Raw genomic sequence first — 22,757 nt, forward strand, 5'->3', positions numbered from 1 at the left:
TAAATTTAAGTACCGAAAACTGCTAAAATAGCACTATTTTACACCTTAAAATCCAAATTTTCTCGGAGGAGGAGCTTCTTAACACCCCCCATACACAAATCCTGGGCTACGCCACTGCAGTGCCAATACAGGTACAGCAGAGTGCCGCGTGTCCTGTCGTCCGGTTAATCCAGGCGGGATGTGAAAAATAATAGGTGCGTGTTCTAACGTAATGCATTAGAAGTTATACTTAACTTGGCATGGTTAAAAAACTAACTTTAATTTTTTGTGCAAATAATTTAATAAAAAACAATATAACAAAAGCGACTGGAGTGATAGCTTAAACAAACAGGGTAATGCATGGGGCCAAGGTACATATTTCACTGATTTGTGTAAAAAAACAAAGTCCTGTATATGGGTAAGGACAATTACGGGGCCGAAGCATTATGGTAGTACTTTACATGTTCCAGATTATTTTTAATGTGGTTTAAGTTTAGATGTGTTTTCAAGATACTAAATAAGTTTTTTCAAGGGATTTTTTCGTGTACTGGTTGAATTGTGGTGTTAACATTGTTTGCTAAAAATCTACGATATGTATCCTTGATGAACGGTCAAGCAAACATGTCTCGTTACTGCCTGCATACGGCAGATGCATTTTCAGCGCGAACACATCACACAATTGTGTGAATTTACCATCAATCAAATAAAATTTTAGTTTTTTTGAGCCAAGTTTTGTAAAACTAATATTTGGTATCATGTTTTTAGTTACAATCGGTGCTGAATGCTTGTCGGTGTTGTGTGTTGCATTGGCATGATTGTGATGTTATTTCGGTTTTGTCGCAATCCACCGTATAATCTGGTCCCTATTCATGAGTATCGATACACTTCAGCGATACCATCACCGTTAGTAATGCTCAGAATCGTACCTAACTTCGTGCAAGGTTTGTGTTCCCGGTGCCCATCGACCATCGTTGTCAATGGTAAGTGTGAGGCATTGGGGTGATATGATTTGGCATGTTTTAAGGTGTGGAAAGTGCGTTACTATTACGTAACATCTTGCACCGCTCATATTTTTCCGATCTTTTTTTACTTACTTCTTCCTACCTATTCACCTTATTAATTTTCCTTTCACTTTTCTCCTAAAACTCAATAATTATATAGCATATTTTAATCCCTTGATAAATAATATACTATATATTGTTTCTTAATAGGCTTTTCATCAACTCGGTGTGTTAATAATTTTTTTTTTTTGTGAAATTTGTATGTTCTGTTACTTTTTATTGTTAATGCTATCATTTTGGTTGTGAACTTGATAAATGTTCCTGTGTTCGATACTGGTTGTTAAAAAAGAGGCAGGTCAAGTGCCTACATCAGACAACAATTGTGTAGCTAAACCTTGACTCAGTGTATGGGTTGCTCATTTAAAATTTAGGTTAGACCAAAAATAAGTTTACAAATCTCTTAAAAGAAAAATTAGACTGTTATAAAGAATATTTTAGTTGAATAAAATTATTAATTAGGCACTTTCATGATATTGATACCTCTGTGGTGTTGTGTATTATTTTTTACTGTTAGTGTTTTAATATAAAAAAAAACTTATATTGTAACTACTTTTCCTTCCGGTAAATAGATTTTTGGCCAACTGATACAGCTGTTCTGTAAATTTCATTTGAATCATTAGAGCTGTTTTTGAGAAAGCCGCTACACGATAGACACACAAGAATTCCTTTTTTAATGCTATTAGGTAACTTTGTTTAAAAATTGAATATATTTTGAGTAAAATAATAGCTATTTCGGCAAATACCACCTTTGCAAAACTCTGCTGTGATTTACAATACATATTCTGGTCTCCTCTAAAATGCTATTTTGTTATTACACATTACATACTTAATTTGGTGAGGTAGCTGTGATGTTCAAGTGTTTTTTTTTTATTTGTGCATGTGACTGACTGTTCCATGGGTCTGGCTTATAATTATAAGTAGGTGTTGTTGCATGAAGTAATATTTAATAATGGTGTCAATTTATATTCAACATCATTTTGTGACCATCTCATAGCATAAGAAAACAATGAAACATAAGTGCATTTGAAATTTAAATTTTGGTTTATTTCAGTGTTTTTTTAATTACTATCAAAGTGTAGGAATTTCTCAGTTTAAGGGCTCGGTTCAAAGTCAGAGTTGTGATTCGGTCTCACTGGAGAGCACTAGTAGTCATGTTTGGTTTTAAACTCGTTATCACAGGAACATCATCTTCGGCGGTGCAGCGTTCGTGGGGCGAGGGAAGGGGGGACAGGAGATAGACAACGTGGCATTGCCATGTTATCTGAAGAGACGTACGTGTTCATTTGCGAGCCAATCTGCTCGTGATCCACATCTGGCGATCCGCCTCCTGGCTGTTTCTCAAACGAACACAAAGACATTCTCAGTTCACATTGGGTCAGAGTGACTTCTTATGTAGTCTGTTTTATTTTTGCACGCAAACCTCCAAGCTCCCTGGTCTATTTTTTTTCTTGTGCCTATTGAGTTTGTTCCACCACCACCAAAGTGTAACTAAACGTTTAAAGCTCAAGAAACATGTTGTGCAGACGGACTGTACTGTTGACTGCGTGCGCCTGGTGTGGTCGTGTGTGCGATATTCTGGGGGCTCTACACTATGAGCAGAAAAGCAGGAACGATCAGCTGGAAGATGATACGCCTGTGATAATTTTGAGTTCATTCCCTGTGGTTGGTCATTTTATAAAACACAATGCTGTAACCTCCCAGGGGGGCGCATACTGTAGAGCTAACAAGTAGTAGACCAGCATCCGCTGTGTGACGGCAGCGGAAAGCGAGGTAGCGTGGCGAGATGGCCCTGCTAGTCCTGATACAAAGAACAACAGCGAGTGATAGTGTACAGTTTCACAGCCATGACGCGGGTGAGGCTGGCAGGGGAGGGGCAACAAGATCGTAACCCCCGCAGCCTCACCATGGCAGTAACCCCCGCAAACTCACCGTGGCCGTAACTCCCGTTGCCACACAACATGGCCGTAACCCCCGCTTCCTCAAACCATGGCCGTAACCCCCCTGCCTCACACCATGGCCGTACCCCCCGCTGCCTCACACCATGGCCGTACCCCCCGCTGCCTCACACCATGGCAGTAACCTAGGCTGCCACACACCATGGCCGTAACCCCCGCTGCCTCACACCATGGCCGTAATCCCCGCAGTCTTACCCTTGCCACAACCCCCGCTGCCTCACACCATGGCCGTAACCCCCGCTGCCTCACACCATGGCCGTAACCCCCGCTGCCTCACACCATGGCCGTAACCCCCGCTGGCTCACACCATGGCCGTAACCTCCGCTGCCTCACCCTTGCCACAACCCACGCTACCTCACCCTTGCCACAACCCCCGCTGCCTCACCCTTGAAACAACCCCCACTGCCTCACCCTTGAAACAACCCCCGCTGCCTCACACCATGGCAGTAACCCCCGCTGCATCACCCTTGCCACAACCCCCGCTGTCTCACACCATGGCCGTAACCCCTGCTGCCTCACACCATGGCCGTAACCCCCGCTGCCTCACACCATGGTCGTAACCCCCGCTGCCTCACCCTTGCCGTAACCCCCGCAGCCTCACCCTTGCCACAACCCCGCAGCCTCACCCTTGCCACAACCCCGCAGCCTCACCATGGCCACAACCCCCGCAGCCTCACACCATGGCCGTAACCCCCGCAGCCTCACACCATGGCCGTAACCCCCGCTGCCTCACACCATGGCCGTAACCCCCGCTGCCTCACACCATGGCCGTAACCCCCGCTGCCTCACACCATGGCCGTAACCCCCGCTGCCTCACACCATGGCCGTAACCCCCGCTGCCTCACACCATGGCCGTAACCCCCGCTGCCTCACACCATGGCCGTAACCCCCGCTGCTTCTGCCTCACCATGGCTGTAGAATATAATTTGACTTTACGCGCTACTGTTACATTTATGTCAGGTACCATCAAAATTTGCATGACAATAATTTGCTGCCGCTACTATAATTAAAGAGGTACGATATTGGCTTCGGGGACTTTTTTTAGGATCAAGGTTGGACCGATTTTCCTACAATGACATGTAGGCAGTAGAACATAAATGGCTGAAAACTGCAACCAAAGTAAAACTTAACTTCAAATAATCAAAGACAAAAAAAAATTAAAATTGCAATTTGGTTCATGTACCAAACTTTGTGCATACAAAGTCTGTCTTCAATTTGGAATTTAGTATGAAAGTCCTGACATAAAAACTGATGGAATTGTTTGCATTCAAGTTAAATGTGTAAATTTTAGTACTGCCATTCGCCTGGTTTGGACATGAATATTTTGCGTCCAATTTTAAGCAGCAAATTAATGTTATTGGATTTATCTTATTTCTCTAATTTTTGCTAACTATTGATTTATGTTAGTGTAGGGAATAAGTGTGACTGTGACAACATTACTAGGTAATGTTGCAAGTTTTCAAAATGTTATTTAAGGTAAATTTTTTAATTTTATTCAGATACATTAGTTTTTTCATTGCTACTTTCAGAAATGACAATGATGTTTTTCATTTACACAGTGTGTTATTAAGTTGATGAGATAAAAATCATAACTCACACAAATAACATGTCCTCAGCTGGAATGTTACTAATAACTTTTACTATTGTAATAACTTAAAAACAATTTTAGATGAAATATGTATAGTATTTGTAATTTTTATAATGAATATGCCTTTTGAATGCACATTTCATATTCTTTCCTAAAAGTGCTCCTTTTTGTAATTTACTTTTTGTAAAAACTTATTTACTATTTTTTTTGTCCATTTAAAATTTGTTAATTTTATAGTGTTTACTGTCAAAAAACACTTTTTGGTGTAAAAATCTTCAAACATTGTTTATTTTTAATTTTTTTTTTAATTTCCTCATAAAATAAAATGGCATTTAGTATGCCACTGAGTCCAACTTATATATTTGAAATGCCACATGAAGGGTCCCAGTGAGGACGAGATGGGACGAGACACGAGTGTTGAATATGAATTGACCAGGCTGCGTGTGGCTCCAGGCAGGGGCGTAGGAACAGGGGGGGACAGTGGGGACGTGTCCCCCTGAACTTTTTGGGTGGAGGGGACTGTCCCCCCCAACTTTCTAGACCGTGATATTTTTATTTTATAATATTATTTTGCCCAACTTTATTTGTAATTTCTTCACTCTCAAATTTTATCTTAAGGAAACAATAATAATTTTAACATCGATGTATCCGTATGGTTAGATACAAAAACTGCTTAAAAAGCGCTATTTTGCACTTTTAAAATCAAAATTTTTCCGGTGGAGGACCCCCGGAACCCCCTGTCTTAGTAAGAGGGGAATGGGTTTACATGACATCAAAATCATTATTTGTCCCCCCCCAACTTTATGAACACAGCTACGCCAATGGCTCCAGGCGTGGCATGCGCGTGTGATGGTGGTGGGACTGTGGTGGTGGTTGTTTCAGCCGGTCCTCAGATGGCCGTCCAGCCTTACCGTAGTCGCTTGCAGTCGCTGCCCGTGAGTGCCGCTTGCCTTGCGTCCGAGAGTGAGTATTGTGTTTCGTGACCAGAGTTTTAGCCAGGGGGGGAGGTACGTGGAGTCCCCACCCCTCCCTTCCGGGATTCAAAAGAGAGAAAGAACAAGCTTCAATACAGCCCCCGTTACGGCTCAACTTACCTCGTACACAGAAGCGGCAGGAATTGTTTTTCCCAAAGCAGTCTATACCGGTTTGTATGTCTTTCACAAAAACTGTATATGTGTGCTTCATTTACTTAATAACCTTAATATATGTATATGTATTTCTGACTTGTTTTAACAAAATCAACAAGCATTTGATCACATTAAAAGCAATTATCTAAAAACGTAAAACATAAAACTTTTAAGTTTTCATTTCTCAAGCAAAATCATTACTTAGAATAATGTACGTAAACATTGAAGTTCAAATAGTATTACTATTTCTTGAGATTTCAGTGTGGCAATCAATTTTCCTTTAAAATTCAATTGTAAAGAAAACATATTCTAAAAAAAAAAAATGATTTGATTACACTGGACTCCCTCCTTCACAAAATCCTGGCTACGGTCCTGTTGTCGTGTTTTCTGTTGGGACCACCAGCCGTGAAATGTCCAAGTTGTGTTGTAGAAAGATAAAACACGGGGAAAGAGAAGACTTTGTTTTGGCTCCAATGTCTGGATAACATTAGGTTAAGGGAGAAATTATAACCATGTTGCATTTGCATGTTGTAAAGTAGTGTTTACGTAATGCAGTAGGTATGTACAGTAGTGTCTCGATTAACTGCATTGAAGTGGACCGCAGCAACTTTGGATAAGAAAAATCTCAGGTAATGTGAATGTATTAAGAAAGCAGTTTTTGGTTTTTGTTGGTCGATTGGTATTTTTAATTTTCTTTATGCTTTCGATAACAGTTGTATAATTTTCCAAGTCCTTGAGAAAATGGTACAACAAACAGTCTTTGTCCGTGATGGTGCTTTAGGTCAGCTTGAATAATACAGAACCTCTGGTAATTAAAGCTTGGTTAATTGAGTCTCTTTTGTATTTATCTTTGACTGAATGGCAACAGTGTACAGAAGGATCTGGCTTGTTCAAAATTTTTCATACGGAAAAAATTTGTATACATTATTTAAATTCATTACTGATCTCCTTGAAATAATTATTTTATATAATATTGGTATAAAATAATGTTTATTTTCAATATGGATTGTTCCTAGAAAATCAAATTCATTCTAGCTGATGTCCTTTAAATCATTAATTTGTATAATACTACGACCACAAATATTTATTTCCCTGCATTACATAATAAAAAAAGTAAAAAAGTTGTAAATGGCGTACTAATGGTTGCAAGTGTGTGACATCATAGCACTTGCCAGCTAAACCACTGTCATTTTTCTATGTTAACAGTGGGCTTGTGTAGCTATTGCTTGCAGTAAAGTAACAGTGAGCTGAAAAAAATTGGTTTTTTGTAATATTACCTATACCAAAAATCATGCTTTGGTAATATACTTCTTGTAAATGCACAGTGTATAGTGAAGTTATATTGTGAATAACTAACAAGTTATGAAATAAAAGAAAATGTCATCAGCGTATGAAATCAATAAATTTTTTTTTATATTCTTTGAGTTCTGTGTGTGGTGTAGAAAATATTGTACTAGTTAACGTTTTTACGGTTATTGTAGGTTTCTTAAATAATTTATTATGATTTGGTTTACGTTTATGCTTGAAATGTTTGCCTGCCTAATTTAGGAGAACATTTTTACTGTTTAAAAATTTCATTTAAGAGAGAGTGAAACACCAGAGATACATACATTAAAAATTACAAGGAATGTGTAGTTTGCCCACAACAGAAGCTTAAATTTTGTTTGGGGGGGGGGGGGGGGGGGGGGGGGGTGAGACTGTGAAGGCGAGTGCTGCTATCGTGATGAAAATTTACAAACCAGTGGGGCAGTTATAACCAACTTACTACCGAAGCTGTTTCCGCAGTAAATTTCATTTTGACAAAAATTAACATTATTTTGCTAATAAAATTCATTGGGAACCTTACATGTTACGCATATCACATTTACAGTAATGGCCACAGTATCTATTAGTTTTTAGATTTTTTTTTTTAAACTGTGGGGTTTGAAAAATTGTACGTGAAGTAATAGGGATGGGCTCTGACCAAATTATTTGCCCCCGGGCCTCTTGTATCTTTTAGACAGCCCTGCAAAACAAAGGCAAAAACTTTATTAAGTAAGATTTTTAAAAATATTTTGCATTAATACTTATTAAAGCCCGTATACAATTGCACTGTCCTAACCTGTGATGGACACTGATCACTGATTGGTCAATGTGACCCTCTGATGTCATGCGTGGTGTGCAGTGGTCTCAACAGGTCCCTATTTACCCTAAAAGTTCCTATTTTTGAGCTTGGTTCCTAAAAGTCCTTTTTTTAGACAAATGGTCCCTAAATGTCCCTTTTTTTCCCCGTTCAATTAGGATTGGTTTAAATATCCAAGGTAAACACATCTGCAATAATAAATCTGTTTTTAAACTGCTTATAAAAGTTTATAGTTATAGGTGGTAATGTTATATATTCTTTAATTTTTGAAGCTTTTTTCCTGTGGATGTGAAGTATATCTGCTGCCAATGACTGAAAATATAGGCAACCTTTGCAATTTAGGTACTACATGTTTATTTTTTCTTATTTATTAACTTTTTGTAGACTTACCCATGTATAATAATTGTATGCTATTTTCACTTGAAAAAAGTTTTACATTCCTAATGATTAATGAAGCATAACTGAAGGGCAATCATGCTGCTGTCTGCAGTAATACAGGCACTTCAAGATTTATTTTCAGCTGTTGACATTGTGAAGCCTGAATCTGACTTGTATTGAAGACACAGATTGGTTTGCAAATAATAGATGTTGATTCTACAGTGACACTCGATATGTAGCCATCAGTTGTATTTTAGTATTACGTAGTTTCATATTATGGTGTACTGACTTTTTTTCCTCTGACGGCAGCAAACCGTTTACTTGAACAGTGGCCTGCTGTAATTGAATATTTCCTGAAAAATATTCCATCAAAAAAAGAACAACGCCAAATGAATTTTGTAAGCTACAAGAGAATTGTAGAAAATCTGAAAAGGAATACCATGAAATGTGAAATACTTTTCACTGTTTTAAGTGTATACATGTTCACAAAATTCACTTCATTTTTTTTCAGAAGGAGGAGCCATTGACACACTTAGTACACAATTAAGTGAAAGATATTTTAGTTCGAATTGTCGGGAGAATACGTAAGAAAGGTGCTGTTAAAGCCTTTTCTTCAAATGTAGAACAAAACCTGGTTGAAAAAATTAATTTAGTCCTTGCTACAGAAGTTGTTTTTGATGAAGATTTACGCAAAGAAGTTTTGAAATTGTCTGAAAAAGAACAAGCATTGTTTGTGGTAGATGTTCAAAACATTATCTGGCTGCGGGAAGTAATCTGTTAGGTAAAGACATTCTTGGCAACATAACTCTGAAGTACCTAAGATGTGTGAATCCTAGGGTGAAAAAAAGCAAGTTCAGATATGAAGGCGATGTTAGCTAACTGGGAACTATATTGCCTGTTAATATTAGAACTGATGTTTTTATTGATGAGTGGAAAGTTTTTCTTCTTGATGCAGATGAACCAGAAGAAAATAGGGTTGATACATTTTGGGCACATTTCTTGAAGAAAACATTTCTTGAAGAAAAAAATTGATAGTGGGGAGTTGAAGTATCCGTCTCTAGCAAAATTTATTAAAGCTGCTCTCGGTTTGTATCATGGTAGTGCTGATGTTGAGAGAGAGTTTTCCCTTTCTTGTGAAATATTGTCAGAGAAAAGATCTCACATGAGAGAAAGAATGCTCAATGCAAGGCTAAATGTAGCAGCTGGTCTGAAAATTTACTATAACAATGAACCTGTGGGTGTACCAATCACCAAAAAAATTGATTTATTTAACCAGCATCGCTTACTAGGGCTATCAGAACCATAGTGAAAATGAAAAAAACGTTTAAGAGAAGAGAAAAAGAAGAAAGCAGATGAAGTAGAATGTGCTGAAAATGCTAAACTAAAAGAGGCTGAACAAGAAAAGAAAAAGGTATGCATTCTGGAGGATAAGCTTGAAAATTTAAAGAAGGATGTAGGTGAACAAGATAGTACAATTGCACTTAAATTGCTTGATGAAGGTAATGTTAGACTTAAAAAAGCACTTGTGAAAGATAACATAACGGAAGCAAAATTAGCTCAGTTGATGATAGATGCTAGAATTAGCTCAGTTTATGATAGATGCTAGAATTAGCTCTAACTTTGTCACAGTTGTAGCTTTAGCATCTACCAAATTATGAACAAAGTTTTGTATTGTGCAGTGTGTGTGTGTTTTTTTATTTTTATTTTTTATTTTTTAACTTCATGTGGAAATGTGCTGTTTTCAAAGTACTAGTTCTTTATATATTCCTCTTCAGCTGTACTCAGTGTAGTACGTCAGAGGAATTTTTCGAAGTCTTTATCTACAGTGTTTTTCACAAAATGTTGAATTCTGCTTATCCGGCCTGTTGGTTGGGGATTTTTTGCTTTTTTTTTGGTCCCTATAATAGTCCCTATTTTCGATTTTGGTCCCTAATTTGGTACCTATTTTCAACAGTAATAGTCCCTAAGTCCCTAATATATTTGCTTCAAGTAGTTGAGACCACTGGGTGTGGGCGATGGTCCGAATTTCCCTGTTTCGAATCTCTCTGTTCCGAATCTCCCTGGTCCAAATACATTGAACTTTTTGTTACAATCTGTGTCCTTTGGTAGCATATATGAATGAACACCCTTGATATTTGTTGTTCTGGTTTCATTTTCAAAGGGTAAACTGGAAATAATGAACAAATATTACTGAACAACCACAAATTTCGAAAGTTAACTAAATATTGAAAACTTAGCTGCATGCACATTTACAAAATATGAAAATAGTAAAAAAAAAAAATAAAAAAAAAAATGCTCTGGTGACTACTTTAGAAATCAGTTCATTCGAACATCGGACAATGCAATTATAGACAGGTTTGTTTTCCATGTGACAATGTGACATCATTCACATTAGAATAAGGATAATGGACTGCCAACAGGTTCTGGCTATTGTAGACAGGCCCTTATCATTACTTACAGGCCTATGTATTATCCTCCAGACTTGTTCCTAATACTGTCTGCACTTTTTAATCCAGCATTTATTTAGTTTGGCACATTCTGTAATTTGGCACAGATCAAGTAGCTCGTGTTTGGAGTTTTTTTAGTGGATTCATATTTTCTTGTGGGTTAAATATTATATTCAAAAAATATTTCAACTACAGTAGTCTTTCACTAATCCAAACTATTTGAGGCAGAGACCTGTTCGGATTACTGTATGTTCAGATTAGCTGAATAATAGTCGCTATACAAGAGTAAAATACACACTATAAGCATCAAGTTATCAAGTGACACAGCCTATGCCACTTTTAAATGCACAAAATCACCAAACATGTTGATAATTGGGTCAAGACATCAAAATTCAGAACTATAAAAAAATTTTTTTTGTTTATTTTCACCTTATACTTGATTGGTTTAGCGGGACTCTAGTGTATGTACATACAGTGTACAGCCGTAGTGTAGCTTATTGAAACTGTGCTTTGGATGCATTTTTCTATTAGATTGAAATTCTTACAAATTGTAGTTGAGTTCATTGTCATGTTAAAAGTTGTGGACATCATGTGTACCTGTGTGTTGATTTGCAAAAGTTAATCTGCATGGGGTATGTGGTAATACCTCGTGTCTTTCAAATATCAAGTTAAGGCTAAGTTACTGAAACATAGTAGAAAGTTAATGGGTTGAGTTTTATGGAGCAATTTTGCACTTTTCCCCTGGCTACGCTCCATTGCCCCATTTAGGACCGGATACAAGCAGTTGCAGTTAAGAAGTCGTGTAGGTAACGTGCACAGTTGGAAGAGTGGCTGTGCCATTTTGTGTTGCATGCTTTTAATTAGAGGTGGGTCGCAAAGTATAAACCTGATACTTTAGAACTGATCCACGCCTGTATCAGGAACTGCAAACGAGTACACTTGAAAAGTATAAAGTACTTTAGTATCAGGTCAGAATTCGCTTGGAACAACACCACGGCCAATGTGCGCAGAACAGGATCGCAGATGATGATAAGTTGGGCGGAGCTTGTGAAAGGGGTGGGAGCAGGAACGACGAATAAGGGATAAAGAAGGTAAAGAATGTAGGGGAGGAAGCGCAGGGGAAGGCGTTGAAGGAGAGGCGCAGAGCGAAATTGTTACAAGTCGTTTTGTTTATTGTCCTACTTCAAAGTACGCTCAGTGCGCAGTGCGTGCACCGTCTCGTTCAATAATAAAACTAATGAAATTTTAATATTAAAAAGTACATTAATACAAGATATAATATTTATATTTGTGCACCTAACAGCTATGAAAATGCAAATAAATTCTCAGTTGACACTAATAACAGATGTAATCAACATATGGACTTTCTTTTTTCGAAAACAATTAGTAACTAGTGTTTTTATACATTAAAAATTCACGATTTTATCAAAAATAAAAAATAAAAAAACAGATAGGTACATTAGTGAGCATACTATATCAATGTTTACGTTTCAAATGTTTCTTCAGATTAGTCGATGATGATTTATAACTCAGTTTTTGTTTACACAAATTACAATTAGCAAACTCATTATTTTCCATGAAAAAATTCCACACAAATGAAGTCTTTTTCGTGCACTTATCCATTCCTTATTTCACTATAAAGATACTAACTACAAAGCATGACAGCCCGCAACATGGTGATACACGGCCAGGACGAACTGCAGTGAATGTTGAACTGATTGATACTGGCTGTATCAGGCGGGCATGAGAGTATCAGAGGTAGAGAATTACCAGGCGTGATAAATAATGTATCAGATTCTCCTTCCGGTCGCACGGTCTGCGTACGCGTAGCTTTGTTGCCTCCTGGGACCGTCTGATACAGAAGTATCAGATACTTGTAACATGGTATAATGCTGTATCAGTATCAGGTTGGTACAGATACCGAAAATTGCTGTAACAACCCACCTCTACTTTTAATATGCCTTTAAGTAATCTTTAAAGACATCTGGTAATGTCCATACAGAATACCCGGTGGTTTGGAGTCTTGTACTTGCCATTTGTTTTTGTTAGGTTTATGGCATACTAAGTATCTGTACTGAAGACCTCTTGGTTCGAATATGCTTTGACCAAATTATTTTTGTAATAGTTCTTGTTGTCGTGTGGTCCCATAAGATGCCTAAAGAAAAAAATGTGTATCAATGATTCGGACAGTGCCTTGTATAAAGTGCTTATTCGTTATGATGATGATAGTGTATACGTTTCAAAAAAGGATGTAGCAAATTTGTATGGTGCAGCGTAGAAAGAGATGTGGCTGGATACTGATAGGACTCTTTCATTGTCTTGTGTTTAGAGAAGTTTGCCTTGCTTTCTATGGTCTAGCTGGACTTCCCGTGAAAAAAATGTACAGTGAAACCTCTCTGAAACGACCCCTCACGGTTCCCAGGAATAGGGTCGTAATAGAGGGGGGGTCGTAATAGATTTTTCCCGAAATTTTCAGTTGATTTCGACCCCCCCCCCCCCCCCTTCCCCCACCATCAATTACTCGTCAAGAAACCAGCCGTACAATGGCAGGATGCTGTCACTCACAATGCCAGTCGGCTTGCTTTAAACCCACTTCAACCTTCATGACAAGTCCGTCGCCCTACAGGCCACCTCTAAAGAAAAGACAGTTTATTTTTAGTGATTAGTTTACATGTACGTTTTCTTGCTTTCCGTAGTTAAATAGCTATGCAGCAAGCTTTAAGGTCAAAATTATTAAATTAATAAGTTTCAAAAAGATGGTATTTTCAATGCGCTGGATTTAAGAGATGATATTCTAATGTAGAACACAGCTTGTCTCTGGAATGAACAGCGCTTTTATACGGCTGCAGTGACTCATCGGCAGCATACGTCTTAGCTTGGTTTGAGGGAGGGAAGGGGGTGGCTTGCTGCAGTCTGCTGTTCCTCTGCCAACTATTAATACTATTAATACCCAATTTTATGAACCCCGGATTTTACGAAGCATCAAGATTACGAATATATTCTCAAGAACCGTAAAAAAAAATCGGAAATTTTGACACTAGGTACAACCAAAATCTGTAAAAAAAAAAACTCATAACAAAAGCTTTTAAAAAGATATTATTTACCGCACAGCGTATATTTTGTAAGGGCTTTTCATATTCTAATGTTCGTATAAGAAGAACAAAAAAAATCGGACATTCCTTTTAAAACACGACGGCCGTAGCTTGTACGACGTAAGTGGGAGCGCGGGAAATTCGTCAAACAGGCTGGCTGCAGCTCTCCTTCCTTTGTTCATTCAAGGTTCATCCCTCCCAGATTCCACAAACCATCCTGTCTCGCTCTCTATCTCTCTCTCTCTCTCATCCCCCACCCTCCTATTTTAACTTCTCCCACCTTCTGCGTGAGAAACTGTGTACAACCTTATCCCCTCGACCCTTCCCACCCCCTCCTCCCCCCTCGTCACCTCTTCCTCACTCCGTTGCTTTGTGCGATGAAAGCCAGGTTGTATACTCCATTCCCGGTAAAATAAAAACATTTTGAAGACCCCTCGGCACCTACTCACCGTTAAGACTGTATGTAGTTATGGTACAATTTGTTTATAAGTCACAGAACAGTATTTCTGCTGGAAAATCACCGAAACTTAAAAAACTTCTTGTATGGAAACATTTAGTAGGACCATAAAAGTATTTATTTACCGCAAAAGAACTATACTCACCATTCCCTCCGTTCAACAATACGGGTGGGTGACGCATGGCTACGAAGCGTTTCCCTGTCAACATGTTTCACACTTCAAAAAAAACAACTTTTTTACCTTAAAAAGTGTCACTTAGGGTGGCTGGATGGATTCAATATTCACCATAACATCAATGACCATAAAGCGAAAGTAATTCTGTTCGTAGGGTTAACTAGCCACGATGTTTTTTTTTTTTTATTTAAATAGTTTTTAGGCTTAGTAAATATGTTTATACCAATTTTTTTCATAATGTTAAATGTATGCTGCAGTGAATGGTGGAAAGTGTTTTAAATTTGGCTTCTAAGAGCACAATGTACGGTAACAGCCTATAATCCCCTCAGTAGTAAACTGGCACGGTAAAAATAAAAATAAAGATAGCGCCCCTCAGTAGCAAGCTGGCATGGTAAAAATAAAAATAAAGGGTCGTATTATCTGCTCTCCACAATCTACACCAGCCACGGCAGCAGAGTAAAAAATAAATTCTGCCTGGACAGCGGATAAAAGAGGCATAAGTGACACAGACTGGACTTGTCAAACTTGTACTTTTTGCTCTACAATGCTGTTTCAAGACCTAGAACCACAAGGACCGCAGTTTAAAACATAATACCCCACAAAAGCAATCTAAAACATTCTTGGCCACCTACCATCTCCCCTCTAATTTATCAAAATAAAAAGTGGGTGGATGTATTACGTGGTTGTATACGGTAAACAAAGATGTGATAATAAGTTAAATTTGTTTAACTTCAAAAATAATTTACGATTTTGAGAAGCGGGATAGTTTATTTTACCGTGCTGTTTAGATAAAACAGCATTTATCTTTTAAATATTCAGTGCAACCGCCCCATCATTGTTTTAAATAATTTAATTTATTTTAAAATTTACACAAGTAAATTCAGAATTTTTTTTAGCAGTAGACTAATGCAATGCAAACTTAAAGAGTTCTGCTTAACGTTTAACATAAAAGTAGGCCTTTTTACAAAACCATCACCCATACAATGGCAACATCCAGCACTGAATATAACTCACCCGTTAAGTCATAATATCCAACAACGTAATTGACGTGACAGCTGGTCATTATGTTGTAAACACTAATACGTGCTCTACATACGTAACACACCAACGTATGTTTTAATGAACATGTAAGTTAAGTTACATATTCCACACTGTTAACTTTCACTTCAACAAAGAAATGTTTTAATGTACGAGGGGGAAAAAATATACACGTAAACTCATTTAATGAAAAAAAATCAAGTTATATTAAAACTGCCCTACTTTTTAAAAAAAGTCCTTAATTGAGGTCTGTTTCTGCTTAATGGCAGCTTTCTCGACAAATTCTTTCAATTTTGTAAAGTGAGACCACATCTCCTCACTTGCACCATGATGTCGTAGCATTGTTGCATAGACGTCTCCAGCTTTGAGGACGTCTCTCGTTGTGGGAACGTCTTCGAGTTCTTCCATTTCTCCTTCCCCCTCTTCGTCACTGGAGTCTTGCTGTAATTTTCCGGCATCATCAAGGGCACCGCAAACTGCGACGTCATCGTCCACTCTCACAAATTCCTCAAATGTACAGTCTGGGGCCAAATGCTGCCACATTTGATCGTCGCAAGGCCTAGTAACAGTGCAAGGGGAAGGTGTCAACACTGTCACAGGGCCCAGCTCCGGTTCCGTTGAAGGGCCTGGCTGGGGTTCGGCATCCATTGTCGGCGGGTCGTCCGGGTCTTCAGAGTTGGCAGCAGCAAGAGGCACATGGACGGTAGCCTCTTTGTCGACTGGTGTGACAAAGTGGGCATGTCGGAAGCAGTTGGCGATAATTGTAGGCTGCACGGCCCTCCAACTAGCAACAATTGCTTCTATCCCTCTAAATACATCCCACTTCTTGACATCTTTGCCAATTTCCATTTTTAAAACCATGCTCCGCACGAGCATTTCGCGGAACTTCAGTTTCACTTGCTGTATTATGCCTTGATCCAGAGGCTGAAGCACACTGGTGGTGTTCTTTGGCAGGAACACCAGTTCAATGTTCCTGAGGTTGTCGACAGCAGGATGTGCTGGGCAATTGTCGACAAAGAGAACAACTTTTCGGTTGGCTGCGCCCATCTTTGCATCAAAGCCGCGAAGCCATCTCATGAACACCGTTGAAGTCATCCATGCCTTTTTATTAAAATCGTAATCACATTGAATTACATTGCCCTTGAATCCTCTGGGTTTCTGGAATTTTCCTATCACGAGAGGCTTCATTTTGTCACTGCCGTCCATGTTGCAGCACAGAAGGACGGTGAGGCGCTCTTTGCTTCGCTTTGCACCCTTGCACATGTCACCTTTCATAGCTAGAGTACGATCTGGCATCAGATTATAGAACATCCCCAGCTCGTCCGCGTTGTAAACATCGCGAGGCGGGTATCGGCAAAGGATGTTTCCAAGCAAGGGCAACCATTCGTTCACAGATTGTGGGTCGACTGACGCACTTTCACCAACGATTTTACGACTCGATATGCCATGACGAACTTTAAAACGATCCAGCCAACCGTTTGAACATTTGAAGTTCTCAATGCCTAACTTCAAGCTTAATTCGTCTGCCTTTTTCAGCATCATGGGTCCGCTTACAGGCAGGTTTTGCGCCCTAAGCTGGCCAAACCACTCCAGCATTGCTTCCTCCAGATTCGCATGTGTCACGCCCCTCAAATTCTTCAGCTGGACGTTGCGGCCGTCCTTCAAAACGGCATTTACTATTTCTTCCCTTTTTTTTATTATTGTGAAAAGAGTTGATTTCGGAATGCCATGTCGTCGCGCGATATCCGTCTTCGACAGCTTCTTCTCATCCACTTCCTGTATTATCTCGTACTTCTTAATGAGTGACAAGCTGGCTCGTTTAACACTCATTTCGTCAAAACCGCAAATCCGTATGAAATAAAACAAATGTGTAAATCGCCAACAGTCGTCACAAAACCCAACCTTTCAGGTAACCAAATCGGGGGGAAAAAATTTGCATAAGTCGTCAATAGTTCACAAATTCAAGCCAGAAAATATACCAAGTCGCGACTTCAAAAACTAAACATTGTTAACCAATAGTAATTAAAATCAAGAGAAAGCCAGCAGGTAGCTTTGCCTAATTGGGTATGACATTAGACACTCGCAAAAAGCTAAACGTAAAAACGTCGCCACAAAAATCTTTAACTGCGCACCCTGCCAGCAAAAGGACGTGGAATGGGGGTTGTCAAGTGCTGACAGCGGTCGACAGGAAGTGGTATCTATTTTTAGATACGCGCTGCCTGCAGCAGTACAGCACTCGGCAAGAGAAACGCAGTAACACGCTACTAACTACAAAAAAATTATTTTCCATCCGATTTTCTTCGGATTTTCGGCAATTTTTTCACGGTTCCTCGAAATCGGGTTGTAATAGAGAGGTGGTCGCAATAAATGGGGTCGCAACAAAAAGGTTTTACTGTAGTTGCTAAAATCTGTTAACTGCTTGTGGGTGCACACATTTGTTTCTAGCTTAGCCATTTGCAGTAAGAAGTTTGCAGGCTTACGCCATTGCTGCCAGAATACGTTACAGCCACGTCAAGTTTGATTAAATTATCAGCGTTGTTCTACATGATGTACTTATAGAAAACTTTTTAATTTATAGTTGGTCTTTTCCAAAGTAGTAGAGGTGTGCCTGTTTCTTTGTGGAATGTGATGACCATTCGACTGCATTCTGTTGCAGTGAGTCCCATCCCGGAGTCGTCTCCGCTGAGCGACAGGGGCGACTCTGTCAGCGCCATGTGTCAGCAGCTGGCCCAGGGACTGTCTCTGCTGTCGTCGACTGACGACTTCATCATCCCCGCTTCCTTGCAGGTACAGTCGGCACTCTGCAATCCAGCATTCTTCCGTTCTGGTACCGATCGAGCAGCTTTTGCTCTGATTTATTTGGGGAATTGGCTGTTTTTTTTAAATCAATTAAAACCAAGGTATTTTCATTAAAACAATATAGTTTGCAGAGGGTTGTCAGTAGGTTTAATGTTATCAAGTTTAATGTTTTAATGAAAACTATGCAAAGTTGTCATCACTTAGTTTTTCTGAATTATATATTATTTATTACTTGTATGAATTTTTAAGGGAAATTGAAAAGTTGTCTTCAAAACTTGGAAAACACAGGAAAATAGTGACTATTTAAGATACAAAACAATATCAGTATCATACTGTGCAGTAGCTTAATGTCTTTACGTAAATACCATGTGTTTTAATCATAAATTCATGTGCTGTTAGTAAGCCATATCCAATCTTTACTGACATTAATTAAACATAAGTAGTACAAACAACTGTTTATTAATTTGAATTGGAATAAAATATTTAATAGTACTTAAGCTGCATCACAATTGATGATAGGTAATGTATTATTCCCAAGATTGGCAGTGTGGGTTGTGTGGTGTGTATGGAAATGATGACATTGAATATTGTGTAGGAACAAATTTTATAGTCAATTTTGCATGTTATATATGTTTGTCAGTCTTATGACAGTAATTTATATTGCAGCATAGCTGTTATTGGCCAGATAGATGAGACAGAAAACTCAGGGAAATTAGTAAGAGCATGGGAACCCAAAGTAAAGCTGGACTCGCAATGATCCGTCCCCTCCGTCCGTCCTTCAATCACGTGGCCTGCAGCCAACCAGATGGCCCAGATAATTCCGTCGATCTGTACGTCAAATCCTTACGGAACTTTAACTTTCGAAGGACGGATGAAATGACCTCAAAAATGTTAGCAAGATACATATCGCTGGCAACCTATTATAATAAATATCAAAGTAAAAAAAAAATTAGTCAAACGATTTATCACATGCTTAAATTTCATGATCGTCAGTGTAACATACCTGTACAATATAAATTTTCACCACTATTTAAGTCTTCTAGTCGGCTGGCAGCATCAAAATGGGAAAGTATTTGACAGACGAGAGGATCAAGGTGAATCGCTGGGCTTGTTGACGGATGTGAATCCACTTTAAGTAGTAAAAATAATAAGGTTTCTCTCGTTCCATTCCAGAAACTCACAAATGGCGTGGAGACGACTGCAAATCAGCAGCCGTTTTCCTTGAACTCCAGTACGGCAAGCATCACCTCAGTCACTGCTGTTTCTACATCTGCAGTCTCTGGTATAATTGCTGGTATAATTACCAACTTGGAATATTTTTAGACACTAGGACAAGGCTTTAACTGTATTCATTTTGTTAATGTTTTTTTTTCGTCAGCTATAAAACAATTTTCCAACAAATTTGTTTGTGTTGAAGTTGGTAAGTGTGTTAGTTTTTACCAGTCATATCTTAATATATATAACTCAAAGGTGACTGACTGACATAGTGATCTATCAACGCATAGCCCAAACCACTGGACGGATCGGGATGAAATTTGGCATGCAGGTAGATGTTATGACGTAGGCATCCGCTAAGAAAGGATTTTGATTAATTCTACCCCCAAGGGGATAAAATACCACTCACTGACTCACTCATCACGAGATCTCTAAAACTATACACCCGATTGACTTGAAATTTAGCATAGTTACTCATTTTGTGATTTAGACGCTCACTAAGAACGGATTCTGCGGAAATCCGATCCCAAGGGGAGTTTCAGGGGCGTAATATATCAAAATTTCCAGTTTTTGGTAGGAAATCACCATGGCAACGGCTGTTGCTTTCTTGATGCTTCATTTCTCTCTATGGCAACAACTATTTCATTGTTAGTGTAATCCTCATCACCGTTGAAATTTTGGCGGGTACTTTAAATATCAAAAATTGCCCTTTTTTTCAAGTAAGTTATATATATTTTACAGACTTGAAACTTCACAGTAATGTTCCTTATGTTACGCAGGATGACATTTTCCGAAAATTAGATCCCATGGGTAGTTAAAACCAGGCAACAGTGGGTACTTTGTCTGCATGAGAACAGGATTTTGCATTGTTCATGCCTTCTGCGTCTCCATGGCAACGGGCATCGTGCGGCAGTGGTGTACCCACAAGGAGGGGCATGTATAAAGAGCGGCGCAAGAGTGATCTGCCTGTAGACTGCCGCAGCGAAGTACGGGTACATCAGTTGTACGTTGCGTGCACGAGTCGGGAAACAATCGGTGCTATTCATTTTCTCTCCGGTACATTATACAGCATTGTAATAAATTTTCACTGAATTTTTTTATTTACCATTACTGTAAATGGGAGATATGGCTTAATTTTTTTTTATTAGTATAGCTGTGCGAAGCCGGTTCGGGCAGCTAGTTTTAAGATATAACTAGAATGTTTGGATTGGAGTTGGGTAGACGATTGTCCCTAAGCTATCAGCTAAACTAAATCTGAGAACTCTGAATTGTGCAGGTATGTGCAAGAAGCATTTTCTTGAGTGTAGACAATTGAGATGAGAAAAATGAAACAACGAGGAACTAGAAGTGCTAGAACCTGTAATTTGCTAGTAAATCAACAATAATCGAAGCAAGGTATTTCAGGAGTTGTGTTGTCAGTACAATTTTAAAATTCGCTTTTGAATATGTAATGAGGATGATTCCTAGAAAATTAAATTAGTCTTATCTGAAGATATTTAAATAACTAACTTGCATAATACATCCATAAAAAAAAATTTAATCCTGTTATAATTTTAAAAACTTCATATATTTGAGCGCAGCTGAAAACATTGAAAATTACTTACTATTGGGTGTGAGTGCGTGACTTCATATTCTTTCCGGCTGAACCATCATTCTTGTCTTGGTGTTAGCCATGGGCACGTCCGGACCAATTGCTCGCAGTAAAGTGTTAATGCTCTGTAAAAATTTTGTTTGTCTGGTAAATCTCGAGGGCGCCGTTCGCCCGGGCACACACACGGTGCGCATAGCTTCAGGGAGAAAAAAAAAAGTGATTTGAAAACTGCTCAAGATATCAGTGAGAGGTCTGTTTATGAAAAGCATTTAAGAATTCGCTGAGGGCTGAAAAGTAGTTTTGATTCCGGATTAAATATTTAGACTTAAAGGAGTACAATATAAAAAAAAATAAAAATCAGAAGATACTTTCCTAAGTTTTTCCCCCCCCTTCTCTCCAGTGATGACCACTGTGTTGTGTGTTGATGGCGCAGACACGGCAAAGCTGAACAGCAGCGGCAGCAATTTGTGGAACAGCAGTCCCCGCAACACGAGGGCGGTGTGGTGTCCGCCAGTGCTGCCATCACGTTCCACGCCCACACCACCATCGCCACCTCCCCCCATCGCGTGAGTTTTTTCCCCACGTTGCTTTTTTTTTTAAATTAAGTTTGTGGTTTTGAAAAAACTGGGAAAACTCGGAGAGTTGAAAAAAAGTGTTCTTGAAAGCTTGAAAATGTCTGATTACAATACTAAAAACAGTAGGCTAGAAGTAATTTTTAATACTATATTAAATCTTGATGTTTTAAAACTGAATGCATTTTATTAATAAATTTGTGTCATTAATAACACATATTTAATTTTTTCCAACATTATTTATATTTTAAGAATACAAGCAAATATGTATTAATTTGAAGCACAGCCAAACATCTATAGTATTTCATATGATCACAATCAAAAAATTATGTTTCCAAGTTTGATCAAAAAAAATCTACTAGTCAGTTTTTTTTAACAAGCAGCATCATGTAGATATGCAATATTGATGCAAAGGAAACAGTGCAATCTGTATATTTTTTTATTTATTTACTTTATTTAAATCTCTTCCATGCACATCAACAGTCAAGACTTCTAGGGTGTGCACGACATAAAAACACTAAACACAACAACCCTTCTACAATTATTAGTTTCGAAAAACAAAGTACAAGCATAACTCTAGACATGATTAACATTATGCAATGAAGGTATGAAAAAAAGTTTGGTTTGAATAAGGTTGTATAATGCAAGTGGTTTTCATTTTTGATACAAAGAAATATGGTCTTTCAAAATTATTTTTTTCAAATTTGTAATTAACTAAGAGTATCTGTATTAGTGAAAAAATTACTTATCAAATATATTTCAATATTATTGTGTTTATTAAAATTTTAAATCAGTCTAAAAACATAATTTTTTTGTTAGTGTACACATACAGTAGAACCCCGATTTTGCGAACACGGATTTAACGAAAATAGCAATTTAACGTAAAGGTTTTCAGGAACCATCAAAAAACACCAATTTATTAAAATAATAATATAGATTTCCAAAAAATGAAAGTAAATTGTAATGGAATATTATTAAAAAATACACTCTGTGGTGTCAGTAATAAAATGGAGGTACTATATATTAATATGTGCCTTTGCATCATCTGTCCAAAAATGAAAAAATTTAAAAAAATTGTTCAAATTGTTTAAAAACTCCGGGCGCTGTAACTGAATTGCGTAGGTGCATGCCATTGCGCGCGCCTGGATAGATAGACTGTCC

The 22,757-nt window shown here is 38.3% G+C and overlaps 1 protein-coding gene across 3 annotated transcripts in view; it reads left to right on the top strand.

Annotated features, from left to right (window-relative positions):
• Positions 1-22,757, top strand: part of LOC134538379 (protein numb) — a 225,866-nt gene that overhangs the window by 197,109 nt on the left and 6,000 nt on the right. For 2 of the 3 annotated variants that reach the window (XM_063379653.1, XM_063379655.1), the window contains 4 exons: positions 5,466-5,546; positions 18,076-18,206; positions 19,392-19,500; positions 21,458-21,590. In XM_063379653.1, coding sequence (XP_063235723.1) covers positions 5,466-5,546; positions 18,076-18,206; positions 19,392-19,500; positions 21,458-21,590 — 454 coding nt within the window. The remainder of the gene's footprint in view (positions 1-5,465; positions 5,547-18,075; positions 18,207-19,391; positions 19,501-21,457; positions 21,591-22,757) is intronic. The other variant, XM_063379654.1, reaches the window with a different exon arrangement.

This window comes from Bacillus rossius, chromosome 13 (assembly GCF_032445375.1).
Source record: "Bacillus rossius redtenbacheri isolate Brsri chromosome 13, Brsri_v3, whole genome shotgun sequence".
In the NCBI taxonomy this organism is placed as follows: Eukaryota; Metazoa; Arthropoda; class Insecta; order Phasmatodea; family Bacillidae; genus Bacillus; species Bacillus rossius.